General features: G+C 35.5%; 1 protein-coding gene across 8 annotated transcripts in view; it reads left to right on the top strand.

The window, feature by feature from the left end:
* Window positions 1–15,078, top strand: part of Melk (maternal embryonic leucine zipper kinase) — an 81,020-nt gene that overhangs the window by 55,580 nt on the left and 10,362 nt on the right. For 7 of the 8 annotated variants that reach the window (XM_076843283.2, XM_076843280.2, XM_076843282.2 and 4 more), the window contains 3 exons: window positions 7,705–7,821; window positions 11,773–11,880; window positions 12,740–12,971. In XM_076843283.2, coding sequence (XP_076699398.2) covers window positions 7,705–7,821; window positions 11,773–11,880; window positions 12,740–12,971 — 457 coding nt within the window. The remainder of the gene's footprint in view (window positions 1–7,704; window positions 7,822–11,772; window positions 11,881–12,739; window positions 12,972–15,078) is intronic. The other variant, XM_076843278.2, reaches the window with a different exon arrangement.

Raw genomic sequence — 15,078 nt, 5'->3', positions numbered from 1 at the left:
AAATTTTCTTTTAAAATTTTAGAATTTTTGAACACCTACAAGAGTAAAGAAACTTGTGTTAACAATGAGTTTCAATGCACTCATCACGCACTTTCCACAGTTGTTAATGTTTTGCCAGTTTTAACTATATCCCAACCACCTCTCCCTTCACCTTTTCTAGCTGGAATATTTTAGAGAAAATCCCAGAAATTGTGTCATTTTATCTACGAAAAATTTTATGAGATCCACAGATTTTTAAAATCAGAATCTTGAAAGTAACATACTCAGCTAGGACAGTGGTGCATGCGTGTAATCTCAGCTGCTCAGGAGGCTGATGAGGGAGGATCACAGTTTTTTAAAAATTTGTTCTAATTAGTTATACATGACAGTAGAATGCATTTTGACACATCATACATAAATGGAATATAATTCTCATTTGTCTGGTTGCACATGATGCAGAGTTATACAGGTCATGTAATCATATATGCACATGGGGTAATAATGTCTGATTCATTCTGTCATTCCTACCCCCAAGCCTCTCCTCTCCTCCCTTCAGTCCCCTCTGTCTAGTCTAAAATACCTTTATCCTCCACCTTATTGTGAATTAGCATTCGTATATAAGAGAAAACATTTGGCCTTTGCTTCTTTGGGATTGACTTATTTTGCTCAGCATAATATTCTCCAGTTCCATCCATTTACTAGCAAATATCATACTTTCATTCTTCTTTAAGACTGAGTAATATTTCATTGTGTGTATATACCACAGTTTCTTTATCTATTCATCTTTTGAAGGGCATCTAGGTTGGTTCCATAGTTTAGCTATTGTGAATTAAGTTGCTATAAACATTGATATGTCTCTGACACTGTAGTATGCTGATTTTAAGTCCTTTGGGTATCAACCAAGGAGTGGGATAGCTGAGTCAAATGGTGGTGTCATTCCAAGTTTTCTGAGGAATCTGCATACTGCTTTCCATAGTGGTTGTACCAACTTGCAGTCCCATCAGCAACGTATGAGTATGCTTTTTTGCTCACATCCTTGCCAATATTTATTGTTGCTTATATTTTTGATGCTTTCCATTCTGACTGGAGTGAGATGGGATCTCAGTGTAGTTTTGATTCACATTTCTCTAATTGCTGGAGATGTTGAACATTTTTACATATATTTGTTGATTGATTATATTCTGTGAAGTGTGTGTTCAGTTCCTTTGCCCATTTATTGATTGGATTATTTATTTTGGTGGTGTTGAGTTTTTTGAGGTTTTTATATATCCTGGAGATTAATGCTCTAGAGGATCAAAAATTTGAGGCCAGCCTGAATAACTTATCAAGACTCTTTCTCAAAATAAAAAGTAAGAATGGCTGGGGATGTAGCTCAGTTGTAAAGTGCCCCTGGGTTCAATCTCTAGTACTGCCAAAAAAAGAAATAAAAATTTACATGGTATCCTTTATCATAATATCTCTATATTCCAAACTTAAAGGTAAAACATGAATTAATTCCTTACTTCTGGTGTAGAAATGATAATGAAGCATATTAAAGATTATTTTCTGTTGGTATATCTCTCCAAAGATCTTTTTGGGTTGGTGTTGTGGTTCAGTGGTAGAGCACTTGCTCGCACATTCGAGGCCCTGAGTTCAATACTCAGCACCACATAAAAATAAATAAATAAATAAATAAAATAAAGGTTTGTGTCCAACTACAATTGAAAAATAAATATAAAAAAAAGAGATCTCAGTTATTCTAAAAGTTAAATATGACTGATATTGAGCCTGCAAGTAATAGTTTTTCTTCTTTTATATTTTTATTTTTTAAAAAAGATTTTTAAGTTGTAGATGGACACAAAAAAACTTTGTTTTTTTTTCCCCTGTGGTGCTGAGGATTGAAATCAGTGCTTTTCACGTGCTAGACAAATGCTGTACCACTGAGCTTCAACCCCAGTCCCTATATTTTTATTCTTAAATATATGTTTATTCTCATGTCCAGTTGTAGGGATGACTAGGATACAGGCTGCTCCCTGTAGGTCAGATATTATCAACCTTGGCTGTATATTGGCATCCTCTGGCATCTTTAAAACAGAATTCTGATTTGCAAGTCCCATCCCCAGAGGTTATACCTCAGTTGGTGTGGGGTATGACCTAGGCAGTGGAATTTTAAAAAGCTTCTCATATTATTGCATAGTGCAGCTAGGAGTTAAGAAACCCTGTTTTAGATTTTTACTATTCAAAGTGCAATCTAGGACCAGCAACATCAGTACCCCTAGGGTGTGTGTTAGAAATGCAGAATCTCAGGCCCCTGCATAGACATACTGAATCAGAATCTGTATTTTAATAAATTCCCAAGTGATTCACACGTATATTAAAACTTAGGAATGTTGATTTAAGTCAGTCTTTCTTAATCAGGAGTGATTTTTGCCCTCCTGGGGTATTTGTCAATATTTGAAGACATTCTTATTTGTAAGAGCTGGGGTGTGTGGGTAGAGGCCAAATTAATTAATTAATTAATTAGTGGGTAGAGGCCAGAGATGTTGCTAAACACCCTACAATGCATAGTACAGTCCTTTATAATAAAGAATTATCTAGATCAGAAGTTAGAAATACTAAAGCTCAGGTCCCTAGTCTAAGTAGTATCAGAGAATTCACATTAGTTTTAGGTATTTTCTAATGTGAAGAGCCCTGAGAAAACCAAATTTGAGATTAGGTATGGCCTATTATAATTGTGGCATCTTGGAAGCTCTGCCTTTACTTTTGGGGCTTATTAGACAGGACACAGAGAGAGTGATACATTGTGATCCATGCTGGTCTGGTACTGCTGATATTTGTGTAAATACAGAGAAATATTATTCCCAAATATCCATCTCTTGCAGGACTCTCACTTTATATTATGTATGTGAGCACTTCTGAACTGCTTTTTATATGCAGTAGTCAGAATCTCCTGTGACTCATGATTTTGAGCCCCACTAGGATTCTTAACACTGGTGCCTGAGCTTTCCACTTACTACTCTCCTTACTTTCCCCCATTCCTTCAGCAGCAGGTGGCTCTAGATTGTGGGAGCAGCCAGTTATCTGAAAGGGGAAGTTCACTGACAGTCATGTGTGCATGTGAGAACATGTTCAGACCAAGACAGATCCCTTCCCTCACCTCTGTGATGCAAACACCCTTATGTTTAAAGATTGAGGGTCTCAGGAAGAGGGTCAGGTGAGGGGTAGAGGGCTACTCCTCAATTTATCTAACCCTGCTTCTTTAGCCAGGTGCCTATGAACTTATTTAACATTTAACTGATGGTTTAAAAAATGTTTTAATTTTCTAGAAATGGAAACTTCTTTCTAATAGGGTAAAGTATCACCTTTATACATTTGACTTTCAAAAGAGGGAACTGCTTAAAAGGTAAGGGAGATGTTGTGTTAGGCTTGTGGATTGACATCACCTGAAAGCATAACTAATGTGTTGATTTATCTGTTATTGAATACAGAACTCCCTTGTGCATCTTATCAAAATGGGAAGTATACAGTGGCTCTGCTAAAGAAGTTTATAAAAAGTTTTTTTTTTTTTTTTTAATTTTTTTTTTTAACTGAGGGAAAAGGGAGTATAGAGAATGGTTGTGTATCTCCTAGGCATGTTTAGGGAAAACCCATCTATCTGGGTGTGGTGGCACACACCTGTAATCCCAGTGGCTCAGAGGGTTGAGGCAGGAGAATCACAAGTTCCAAGCCAGCCTCAGCAATTTAGTGAGGCCCTAAGCAACTCAGCAAGGCCCTCTCTCAAACAAAGGGCTGGTAATGTGGTTCAGTGATGAAATATCCAGTGCCTTGATAATGTTAAGCCATTGCTGATAAGAAAGTGACTGCTTTTTTCTCATCCATTATCTGTAATCAATTTGTAGCATCTCTTTCAAAAAAAGTTTACTAGCACACAGGACACAATAGATGTGGGAGATGGGGAAAATTCTTTAATGTAGTTGTGGGAAAGTTGAGGGTGATTGTAACTATTTAGTTGTCACCCAATTCCCAGGTACCTTCTCCATGAAGCCTTTTCTGTTCTTCTTTCCCTCTGCCTTATCTGGATGAAAGGTAACATTCTACAATAATTTGTCATTGTGTTTTATACTTTACCCACTAGATTGGTTGGGCCATCTTGTCAATTTCAGAACATATACTATGATTGGGGCCATTTAAAATATTAAATGATAAAATTTATTAATAAAAACAGTTGGTAGTTGACTTCTTTAAGTCATGTACTTTGTGAGGGAATGCCACAGCATTAAATACTCAGTACTGACCATTTATGGTGGTACACACCTGTAATCCCATCACCTTAGGGGCTGAGGCAGGAGGAGGATAGCAAGGTCAAGGGCAGCTTGGATAGCTTGGTAGGGTCTGTCTCAAAAATAAATGAAAGGGCTGGGGATGTGGCTCAAGCGGTAGCGCGCTCGCCTGGCATGCGTGCGGCCCGGGTTCAATCCTCAGCACCACATACAAACAAAGATGTTGTGTCTGCCGAAAACTAAAAATAAATAAATAAATAAATAAATATTTAAAAAAAAATTAAAAAATAAATAAATGAAAAAAGAATAATTAAAAAGTACTGGGGCTATAGCTCAGCCCATAGAGTGCCCCTGGGTTTTATCCCCAGTACCACAAAAATTAAAAACCTGCATTAACATTAAAAAAAAATTCAATACTGTTAAAATTTAACACTGTTGTTTGGCAGAGCCTTCTGTCTTACGAGTACATTATTTAGAAAGTTTCAACTAAAAATGGTAGATTGAGGAGATATGTTTCCACCTAACACATCCTGAATACTCACTAAAGCAACAAAAAGAGATTTTTAAAAAAGGAGCAAAAAACTCACAAGGACAGGGCTGGGGTTGTGGCTCAGTGGTAGAGCGCTTGTCTCGCACATGTGAGGTGCTGGGTTCGATCCTCAGCACCACATAAAAATAAATAAACAAAATAAGGATATTGTGTCTGTGTATAACTGAAGAAATATTAAAAAAAAAACAAGGACAAAGATAATGAAAGGAGACAAAGGGATGTCAATAAAATTTTCAAAGTTAAAAAATAGATAAATGGTAACTGATTCAACATTTTAGGGAAAGTGGAAAGCTCAGTGCCTGAAGTGGGAAAAGGCAATAAGCAAATTGATTAGTGCCCAGGAGTTCCAGAAAGGCTCAGGAACCAGAAGTACCCGGAACCTCTGAAGTCAAGGAGGTGAGAAGGACTGGAAGCAGATGATTGAAAGTCTATATTAGGAGCAGTGTGGACCCTAGATCTCTTTCTGTATTTTGTGCTGCATGCAGCCACTTATTCCTCACCCAAGTACCCCCTGCAGCAAAAAGTTGGGGATTTTTACCTCTTGAACCGGACATAGCTCAGGTGGAGGTGATCAACCATTCTAAAACAGATGCATGGACACATAAAGTTTTTATATTGAGCAGCAAACTGCCGTCTCTAAACCCTTTCCCTGTTCAACTCTGAGAATGCTGGAACCAGGGTTTTATCTTATTTTCAATGCGGGTGATGAAAATATTGTAAGATTTATCTCTAGGAAACATCCAGGAGGAAAGACTTACTTACCAGTGGTTATGTGTTCAGGTTCTTGTTTGTTCACCTTAGAGAAAAGCCCTCAACAGCACTCATTCTACCCATTGAGGCTCTAATCAGCCGTGTAATATAATTCTTCACTTTTAAATAGAGACAGATAACCAAAGATCAACAGACATTTGAGGAAAACCTCTAACATGAAAGTCAGAAATCAAAATAAATGGAGTGAGGTAGGTGGGAGGAAGATGAAAAGAAAAGTAAAGATAATCAGAAAAGACATAATACAGGGAATGGGAAAAATTGTCTTAAAAATGACAATATTTTCAGAAATGTGAGAAGCTGTTTTATTCTCGAAATAGGAAAAAGATAACTAAAAGTAGCAACTTTCAAGTGACAGTTTTTGCAAATATGAACTATGCCCACAGAAATGAAAACTGCAGTAGAAATGTTTGAAAATTAAGTCATAATGTAGAACCTAAAAACGAAGAGATACAAAAATAGAAGAGAAAAAGTAAGAAATGTCCAAAATATAAACAATAGAAGTTGCAGGAAAATAAAACAGAAGGAAACGGGAAGAAACCATCAAAGAAGTATTTCAGAACTAAAGTATAAAATTTCCAAGGGTGAAATCGGGATTAACTAGGGCTTGCCATAGTGGATGAAAGTAGATCTATACCAGGCCTTTTCTAGTGAACTTTCAGAAAGCCGGGGAAAAAGAGATCTAACAGGTTTTCAGAGACAAAGCAAGAGACTTGGGGATATGAAAGACTAGATTTTTCAGTAGATATATTAGATTCAAGGGGTCCCTAATATCTTCAAAACCATGAAAATTATTAGCAACCTAGAATTCTATACTTGGTCAAACCAGAATCAAGTATGAGGTTAGAATGCTTTCATGTATTTGACATGCAAGATCTTAAAAAAGTTTATCTCTCTGGCACCCTCAAAGTTACTAAAGAATGGGTTCCATCAAAACAAGAGTGTAAACCAAGAAAGAGGAATACTTAGGACCTAGAAAAGTGGGGGTGCATCTTAGGATAGAGGTGAAAAGTATTCCTAGATTGACAGGTGGTAGGCTGAGTAAGAAGCCAGTTCAGAGTAGAACATGAAATGCAGTTTTTGGGTAGAATGTTTCCAGGAGAAGGGAGAAGACAAGGTAGCAGATGTGCTGTGAACATATTGAGAGGAAGTCTTTAGTGTTGAAACTCCTGGTTAAATCAGAACAATGGACTCTTTAAAAATTTTTAACTACAGAAAAAACAAAGTTTTGGAAAAGAAGAAACAAACCATAGCACCCTATGCACCCTATGTAGTTTAGCTTCTGGGCTGATATTTCATATGGCCATATTGATTGATAAAATACTAGCGTCTTGGGCCTGGGGTTGTGGCTCAGTGGTAGAGTGCTCACCTAGCATGTGTGAGGTGCTGGGTTTGATCCTCAGCACCACATAAAAATAAATAAAATAAAGGTATTCTGTCCAACTACAACTTTAAAAAAAATACTAGAGTCTATATATTCTGATGGGTATAAAAGCAGTACCACAAGTATGCTCCCTGTTACCTTTCTTACACACCTAGGCACTACTTTCCCTACATCCCACAATTAAAAGGTTAGTAATTGATATGGCAGGAGTCCCTGGGTACCCTGGTCCCTGCTTGGCCTCTTTTCTGATTGGTTAGTGTTAGTGTACCAATTAAATATTTAGAAAATTATCCCTACTTAGTTATGAATAATATTTGTATACTCATAATGTAAATATTAATCCAACTAAAAATTATGATAAAATTACAATAGGAGGATTTGTATGTGTATGGAAGGGAATGTCTTATAGTGCAGCTAACTTCTTATTTTCCATACTAGGAAATCTATGGATAATATCTGAAGCTGAAAAAGCTTAAAACTATATAAGCAGTTAATTTAGAAATTTAGAATTAATGGCAGAAAAAATAGCAAAGTGTTTAGAAATTGTTCTTCCTGTGAAGTGAAAATTATAAGAGTCTAGAGGTGTGGTATAAAGGATTGCTATTTGTCATTATATGCCTTTGTAAAGCTGTCGACTTTTAAAATCCTGAATGTCTAGATCATTGAGAAAAAAATAGTGTTTTAGTAGATATTAATTATGTTTTAAATAGAACATTAACAAATAATTTTAGTCATCTAAACAGCTTGATTTCTTTTTCCTCCAGTGGCAATATGATCACCTCACAGCCACTTATCTTCTTCTTCTGGCCAAGAAGGCTCGGGGAAAGCCGGTTCGTTTACGGCTTCCTTTTTCCTATGGACCTGCTAATGCCACCCCAAAGGTAAATGCTAGAACCTCTCATGTGGATGCTTGCTAGTTTTGCCATGTACTATAACTCTGATGTCAAGGAGACAAAGATAAATATTTTATGACATAAACATTTTCAAGAGGAAAATAGGAAGTTTTGAATTTGAATTTTTTTAAAAATAATTTTTAGTTGTCAATGGACCTTTTTTTTTAAAAATTTATTTATTTATATGCGGTGCTGAGAATCGAACCCAGTGCCTCACACGTGTTAGGCAAGCACTCTACCACTGAGCCATAACGCCAGCCCCTGAATTTGAATTCTTAAAGTTTGAATGTTAATGTGGTTTTTTGAAAACCTTCTCCCTCTACCCTTTTTACTCACAAAAGCAACTCATAATTATTGTAGAAATAGATTAGCTAAAAGGAAAATAGAATTGACTTGTAAACCTACTATGTATAGATGACATAGCTAATATTTTACTGTCTCTTTCCAATCCTTTCTAGTGTACTTATTTATATAATTTATGCACACACAAGTCTTTTAGAGGATGTGTAATTGAACTGTAGGAAACAATTTTAAAGATCTGTGAATACAAGGTATATATGGCCCTTGTCAATCATGTGCTACATGATTGTGTCGTATGTCTCAACCAGACCTAATCTGCTTCCCTGCTTCACTCTGTAGTTGGTCTTTTTTTTTTTTTTAAATATTTTTTTAGTTGTCAATGGACCTTTATTTACATGTGGTGCTGAGAACTGAACTCAGTGCCTCACATATGCTAGGCAAGTGCTCTGCCACTGAGCTACAACTCCAGCTCCTGTAATTGGTCTCTTGACCAAACTCAGAACTAAAAGTATAGTGCAAGTGGCTGTTATGTAAAGAGATCTTTGAAGTGAGATAATCTTATTCCTAGGATGGTGTTCTAGCTATTTTTGGAATTTATTGGGTTGGTGAATACCCCATGCCCAGACAGATCTTTTGTGTGTGGACTCCATGAATCAACCTATCATCCTTCTGTCACAGACTCATTTAGGTCCAGGAGGATACAAAATCATGAGCTTTGCATCTGATTAGTAATTGCAGAAAGGTATTAGATTCCTCTCTACTTAGGATAATCACTTAGCTAAATTTTAAAATTTATAACACGTCAGATAAGTTGTCCGAGACATTTTCCTGAGTCATTGGCTTTTCTTATATCTGACTTGGCATGATCTCAGTTGAGATACTTAACATGATTTGTAAAGTATTCAAGTGAAAAATATATGGGAAGATATTTACTCTTATCTTCCATTTACCCTATAATGAACATTTTTCTAATAATTTCATTATTGGGTTAGTCATTGAGTCAATTTTTATAGCAGATAGACGTGTGTGTGTGTGTGTGTGTAGTTGTAGATGGATAGCATGCCTTTTGTTTGTTTTTATGTGGTGCTAAGGATCGAACCAAGTGCCTCACACATGCCAGGCAAACATTCTGCCACTAAGCTATAGCCCTAGCCCCGCAGATAGAAGTTTTTTGTTTTTTTTTTTTTAAATTTATTTATTTATTCTAATTTATTATACATGTCAGCAGAATGCATTTAAATTCATAGTACACATATAGAGCACAATTTTTCATGTCTCTGGTTATACACAAAGTAGAATCACACCATTCATGTCTTCATACATGTACTTAGGGTATTGATGTTCATCTCATTCTACCATCTTTTCTACCCCCATGCCCTCTCCCTTTCCCTCCCTCCTTTTTGCCCTATCTAAAGTCCCTCCATTTCTCCCATGCTTCCCCTGACCCCCATTATGATCAGCATCCACATATCCCAGAAAACATTCAGCCTTTGGTTTTTTGGGATTGGCTTACTTCACTTAGCATGATATTCTCCAACTCCACCCATATACCTGCAAATACCATGATTTTAATCTCTTTTAACCACAGATAGACATTTTAATGGCAAGATGTGAAGTGAAATCAAATTTGGGGTCTTTTTTTTCGGTTTTCGTTTTATTTATTTATTTATTCTTTAGTATATATGACAGTAGAATCCATTTTGATATAGTTGTACAAGCATGTACATCTTATTCTAATTAGGACCCTATTTGTGTGGATGTACATTTTGGGTCTTTTTCTGATCTTTATTCAAATCATTGAGCCTTGAAGCAAGCCACATGATCTATTTGTACTATTTTCTCCTTTGATAAAATCACCCTTTCCTCAAAAATTCTGAACTATCAATCAATAGATGGCACATTCAGTGAAACAATAATACAGTCTGATCCAAGATTCATAAAAGATCACACCATCATCAACATTGTTAGCATTTCAGGCCCCATGCTGGGTCTTGGGAAACAAATCTATATAAAGTGTGATACTTGCTCTTTAACAGTCAAGTTGAGGTATGATTGATCTATCTGTCTGACTATCTGTCACACTATATTATAGGACCAGATGGTTGCCAGGTAAGTGGCTAAAGTTATGCTGTAGGGGATTTTGAGAGCAGGAGTGATAACCATGAGAAGTTTTGTGAAAACCATGAAAATGAGTTTGAAACTGGACTCACTTTGACTCAGCTGAGTTTAAAAAAAGGAAAAGAAGGAGCATAGTAATCAGGATAAGATAAATAGAATAAGCAAAAGCTTAGGCACATCATAATCCTTAATGTATTCTGTTGACAGTAACTAGGCTTGTTTGCTTAAAATCAAAAGTTCAAGTAGGGGAAAAGTAAGAATGAGAGAACAAGAAAGTTGGAAGGGTGGGGAAGAGCTAGAATGTAGAGAGCATGTCAGAGTTTTTTAGACTTTGTACAATAGGTAATTGAGAACCATCAACTTTTTTTTTTTTTTTAATATAAAGATTTTTCTTTCTTTTATTTAAGTTGTTGATGGATCTTTATTTATTTATTTTTTATGTGGTACTGAGGATCGAATCCAGTTCCTCACACATGCTAGGCAAGCACGCTACCACTGAGCCACAACCCCAGCTCAGGAACCATTGATTTTTGAGCAAGGAAGAGATAAGACTATGATTTTGAAAAATTTACCTGTGATATATAGAATTGTTCAGTCAGGGATGGTATGTGTTTAGTTATTACCTATTGCAGGACCCATGACGGCCATCATTTATACAATACTGAACTTTCCTCCACTGAGCCTAGACTTAACTTTAGTATTTTCCTCATCTTTGCATTCCATGCAGCCAGTTCTAATTGGGCAATTCTGTAGAACTCTGTCCCCTGGTTGAAAGGGTGGGGGTGGAAAGATAGTTAGCAAAGCCACATTGTCTGCATAGTTCAGGTATAAGCTTTGTCCTGGAGTAATGGCAGTGGGTCTAGAAAAGAAGGATGAGGTATAATAAATTCAGGTAAACTTACTTGGCCAGATTAGCATGATGAAGGAAAAGGAAGGAGGGAGAAATAAAAAAAATACAATAATACCCCATACTCTTAGACTTTAGGGTGAATGTGGTATACCCTTTGTTTATAAAGGGGAAAGAATGAGGGAAAATACGTTAGATGCTGATGAAAATGTTACCACAGAACCCCAAGTGTCATGTCTGTGGGAGATGTTTCATAAGACTAATTTACTCCTGGTAGAAACAATTGATGTTCTGTATGTTTTTATGTAAAACACCTGAGTTTCAAAAGTCATTTCCTTTCCATCTTCTGCTTTGTCAAAGCTTTTTATTTGTAAATTTACAAACAAATTGTCTGATATTGTAGTGATTGTGTGATACTGATAAGCTAAGTAAGTAGTATGCCATCTAATTTAAGAATGTTCTAAGACACATTGTTTGAGAGTGAAAGAGTCTCCTGAAAATTAAACTAAAAATTTTTGACTTGTTGTTTTTGTGTTTGATGGTGAGCTCATCCAAATTCCTGTCTTTTATTTGTTTCTGCTTCCAGGACCTTCCTCTGTGCCTGGAATATACTGTTTTAAAAATCAAACAGTGTTGCTATTATCTCTAATTTCTTTTATCTTTTAATTCAATAGTCAAAGAATCTGAGCTTGGAAGATGTGACAAATGATGAAAATTATGTGACTGGACTAATAGACTATGAATGGCGTGAAGACAATTTATCAACTCCCCAAACACCACAGGTTAGTAGTTGTTATTACTATTTAAGGCAGAATAGGTCTCAATTATAAAAACACCTAGACTAACATGATGAGATCAAGTTTGTGACTGCAGATTTATTGAATAACAACTGAAAATATTTTTGAGAGATTATTGGAATATTAATGAAAGGGAAGGCAATTATTAGCAAGTTTAAAAAAACCAAGATTGAGCCAGGTGTGGTGGTGAATGCTTATAGTTCTAGTGACTCAGGAGGCTGAGGGAGGAGGATTGTAAGTTTCAGGCCAGCCATAGCAACTTAATGAGCCCCTGTCTCAAGATAAAAATTAAAAAGGGATTGGGCTGTATGTAGCTCAGTGGTAAGGCACCTTGTGTTCAATCCCCAGTACCAAAGAAAAAAGAAAAGTCATGACTCCATTTTGTAGCACTATATTCTTCCTTTAAAAAAAAAAACTTAAACATAATTTACATGTAGCTAAGTGGTTAAATCCTCCCTTCCTAGTATATAGATCTATGTTACTTGTCAGTAGAACAGACTAAAATAAAATAATCTACATGAATTAAAAAAGAACTGGATATACATTTTCAAATTTCCTGGTATTGCCAATAATAACCTTTTAAAAAAAATTTTTAAATTTGTTCTAAATTAGTTATATATATGACAGTACAATGCATTTTGACACATTGTACACAAATGGAGCACAGATAACAACCTTTTGATAGTATCTGATGTTTAAAATGTGTGGTACTGAGGTTCAAACCCAGGTAGTATTTAATTTTAATAAAAATAGTGCAAGGTAATTTGGAAGTGATTTAAGGATGCTGCAAAAAAATTGACTTTTCTTTTTCAGTGTGCTTTGTCTGGTAACTTTCTTTTTCCAGTTTACCAAGCACGGGACAGAATCCAATGGTCTGGAGTCTAAATCATTAACTCCAGTATTATGCAAGTCATCTGCAAATAAATTAAAGAACAAAGAGAATGTATATACTCCACAATCTGCTGTAAAGAATGAAGAATATTTTGTATTTCCTGAGCCAAAGACTCCAGTTAATAAGAACCAGCATAAAAGAGAAGTACTCACAACACCAAATCATTACACTACACCCTCAAAAGGTATGTGCTAAATGAATTAGGCAATGATCAAAATATTTCAAATTTCATTGTTCTTACTGTGTTAGATATATATCAGGTCAGAAATTACTAGCATTGCTGTCAGGAATTTCTAGAAGTCAAGTTGCTTCTTATTATATGCTATTTGTATTATTTGAAATGAAAGCATATTAGTTAACTTCTAATCATTCTCAAATAATACTGAGGGTTTTTCCCCCACATTTAAAATATTGAATCATAGCATCATAGGGTAGCACAGTTGAAAGAGCAAGTTAGAGCTTGTCTAATCCAACTCTCATTTTTTCACATCTTAGAAACCTGACTCAGAGGGGTGAAGTGATTTTCCTAAGGTCATATATTCAGGTTTAGACCTTGCTTGCTTAGTTACTCCCATTTAGAATGACTCAAACCAAAGTCTCTGCAGAACCCTTCTGGATACTCATCTGGATCTCCACATCTGGTTTCTGGTCCTGTCTTCCCTGTTGTTATTACTCGCCAAACACAGTAGATAGGGTAAATCTGTGATGTCCCTCTAGGTATCTAAGTCTGTGTCTAGTAATCACAACTCTTATTGCCCTTGGTTTCCTCTTTAGTTTAAATATCACCAGTTATTTAAACGGTTTCCCTTAACCCTTTGGTTACTGGCCTCAGCTGGATATATTCTACTTTTGTCGATGTGCCTCTTAAAATATGGTACTTAGGACAAAAACCCAATTTTCTAGGGTTACTATGAAAATTAAACAAGATAAGACAGTCTTACTAAGATAAGGTAGTAAGTGTCATGACAGCAGACTCAGTCATGTTTATTATAGCTGCGCATAGTATGTAGTAGGGTCATATTTGCCAAATGAAGGAATAAATTAGAGCCTAAATGAATTCTATTTACCTTGAGCCAGTCCATGTTTCTTTTAAAAATGACACCTAAGCTTTATTAGCCTTATTTCCAGTAATCACGACCTTCCCTTGTTTTATTTTAAAATCCTGGGAACTCAAATTCTGAAGCATTGCCTTGTGAACTGCTGCTAAACTGCTTTTTACCATTGTGCTTCTAGTTTGCTAATGGAGTTGATAACCAATTTAAGTGGTCAATCTATTATCCATAAAGATGTTATGGAAGACTTTGCCTGATTATTTGCTAGAAGTCCCATTATTGAGTTAATGGCATTTTTATTTCATCAATTCAAGTCCCAAAAAATGTGAGGCCAGTTTTGTGTGATGAGTGTTTTTGTTTGGCTTCTGTGTTACAAGGGTTCAATGTGATAACAGCTACATGTAGTAGGATCCCAAGGTTGCTATGATTTTATCTTTTTCCAATGAGGTATCTCATTCCTCTGTTATTTCTCTCAATATAACTATAGTGTCCTTTATGAGTCATAGATTGGTCAGGGAAATAAGATGAACCTTAGCTCACCTTATTTTATTAGTGGATTTTTAAAAAACCTGTTGACAATATAATCTTTACCATTATTGATACTTTTTATGTAACTGAAAGTTTTTAAATATGAATGGTTTGAAATTTATTATCTTTAAGTGTCATCAGTTAACGTATCTTGTCCCTGTGAGATTGTGTTGGTCAAAAAGCTTTTATTAGCTGTTTTTCTTTAAATGTAAGAGCTGCCTAAGGGGGAAAGTGGCTGAAGCTATAATTGATAGCTTCCATTAGTGTATTTTACTTTTGCTGTGAGTTATTTTTGACACAAACATTAATTTCATTTTTGTGACTCCTGCACAATCCAGTCAGTGAGAGTTTTCAGAGGACAGTTATGTGTAGTAGCAGATACTTTCAGGACACAAAGATGAAAATTATTTTCATGGGTACTTCTGATTACTCTTATTTTCTTCTTATTGTGGAACTAGAGAAAATAAAGCTTAATATTTATAAATAAAATCAAGCCTACAATCTCTCTTGAAAAACTTGATATCATATCTTTGTTATTATAAAGTAAATATTATTTCTAAAAGGTATAAAACTCTTAGATCATGAATGAAAAGTTAACTATTTAGTAGTAACCAGATTTGTTACTGAAAAATTGATACAAACTATCTGAGATTCAAATACCCTACATAAAGTAAAGCACAAAATTTAGGAGTTGGGAAATATAAAAAATAA

The sequence above is a fragment of the Callospermophilus lateralis genome, chromosome 2, assembly GCF_048772815.1.
Source record: "Callospermophilus lateralis isolate mCalLat2 chromosome 2, mCalLat2.hap1, whole genome shotgun sequence".
Classification (NCBI taxonomy): Eukaryota; Metazoa; Chordata; class Mammalia; order Rodentia; family Sciuridae; genus Callospermophilus; species Callospermophilus lateralis.
Note: the sequence above shows the minus strand (reverse complement) of the source record. Positions and strands in the feature narration are given on the sequence as shown.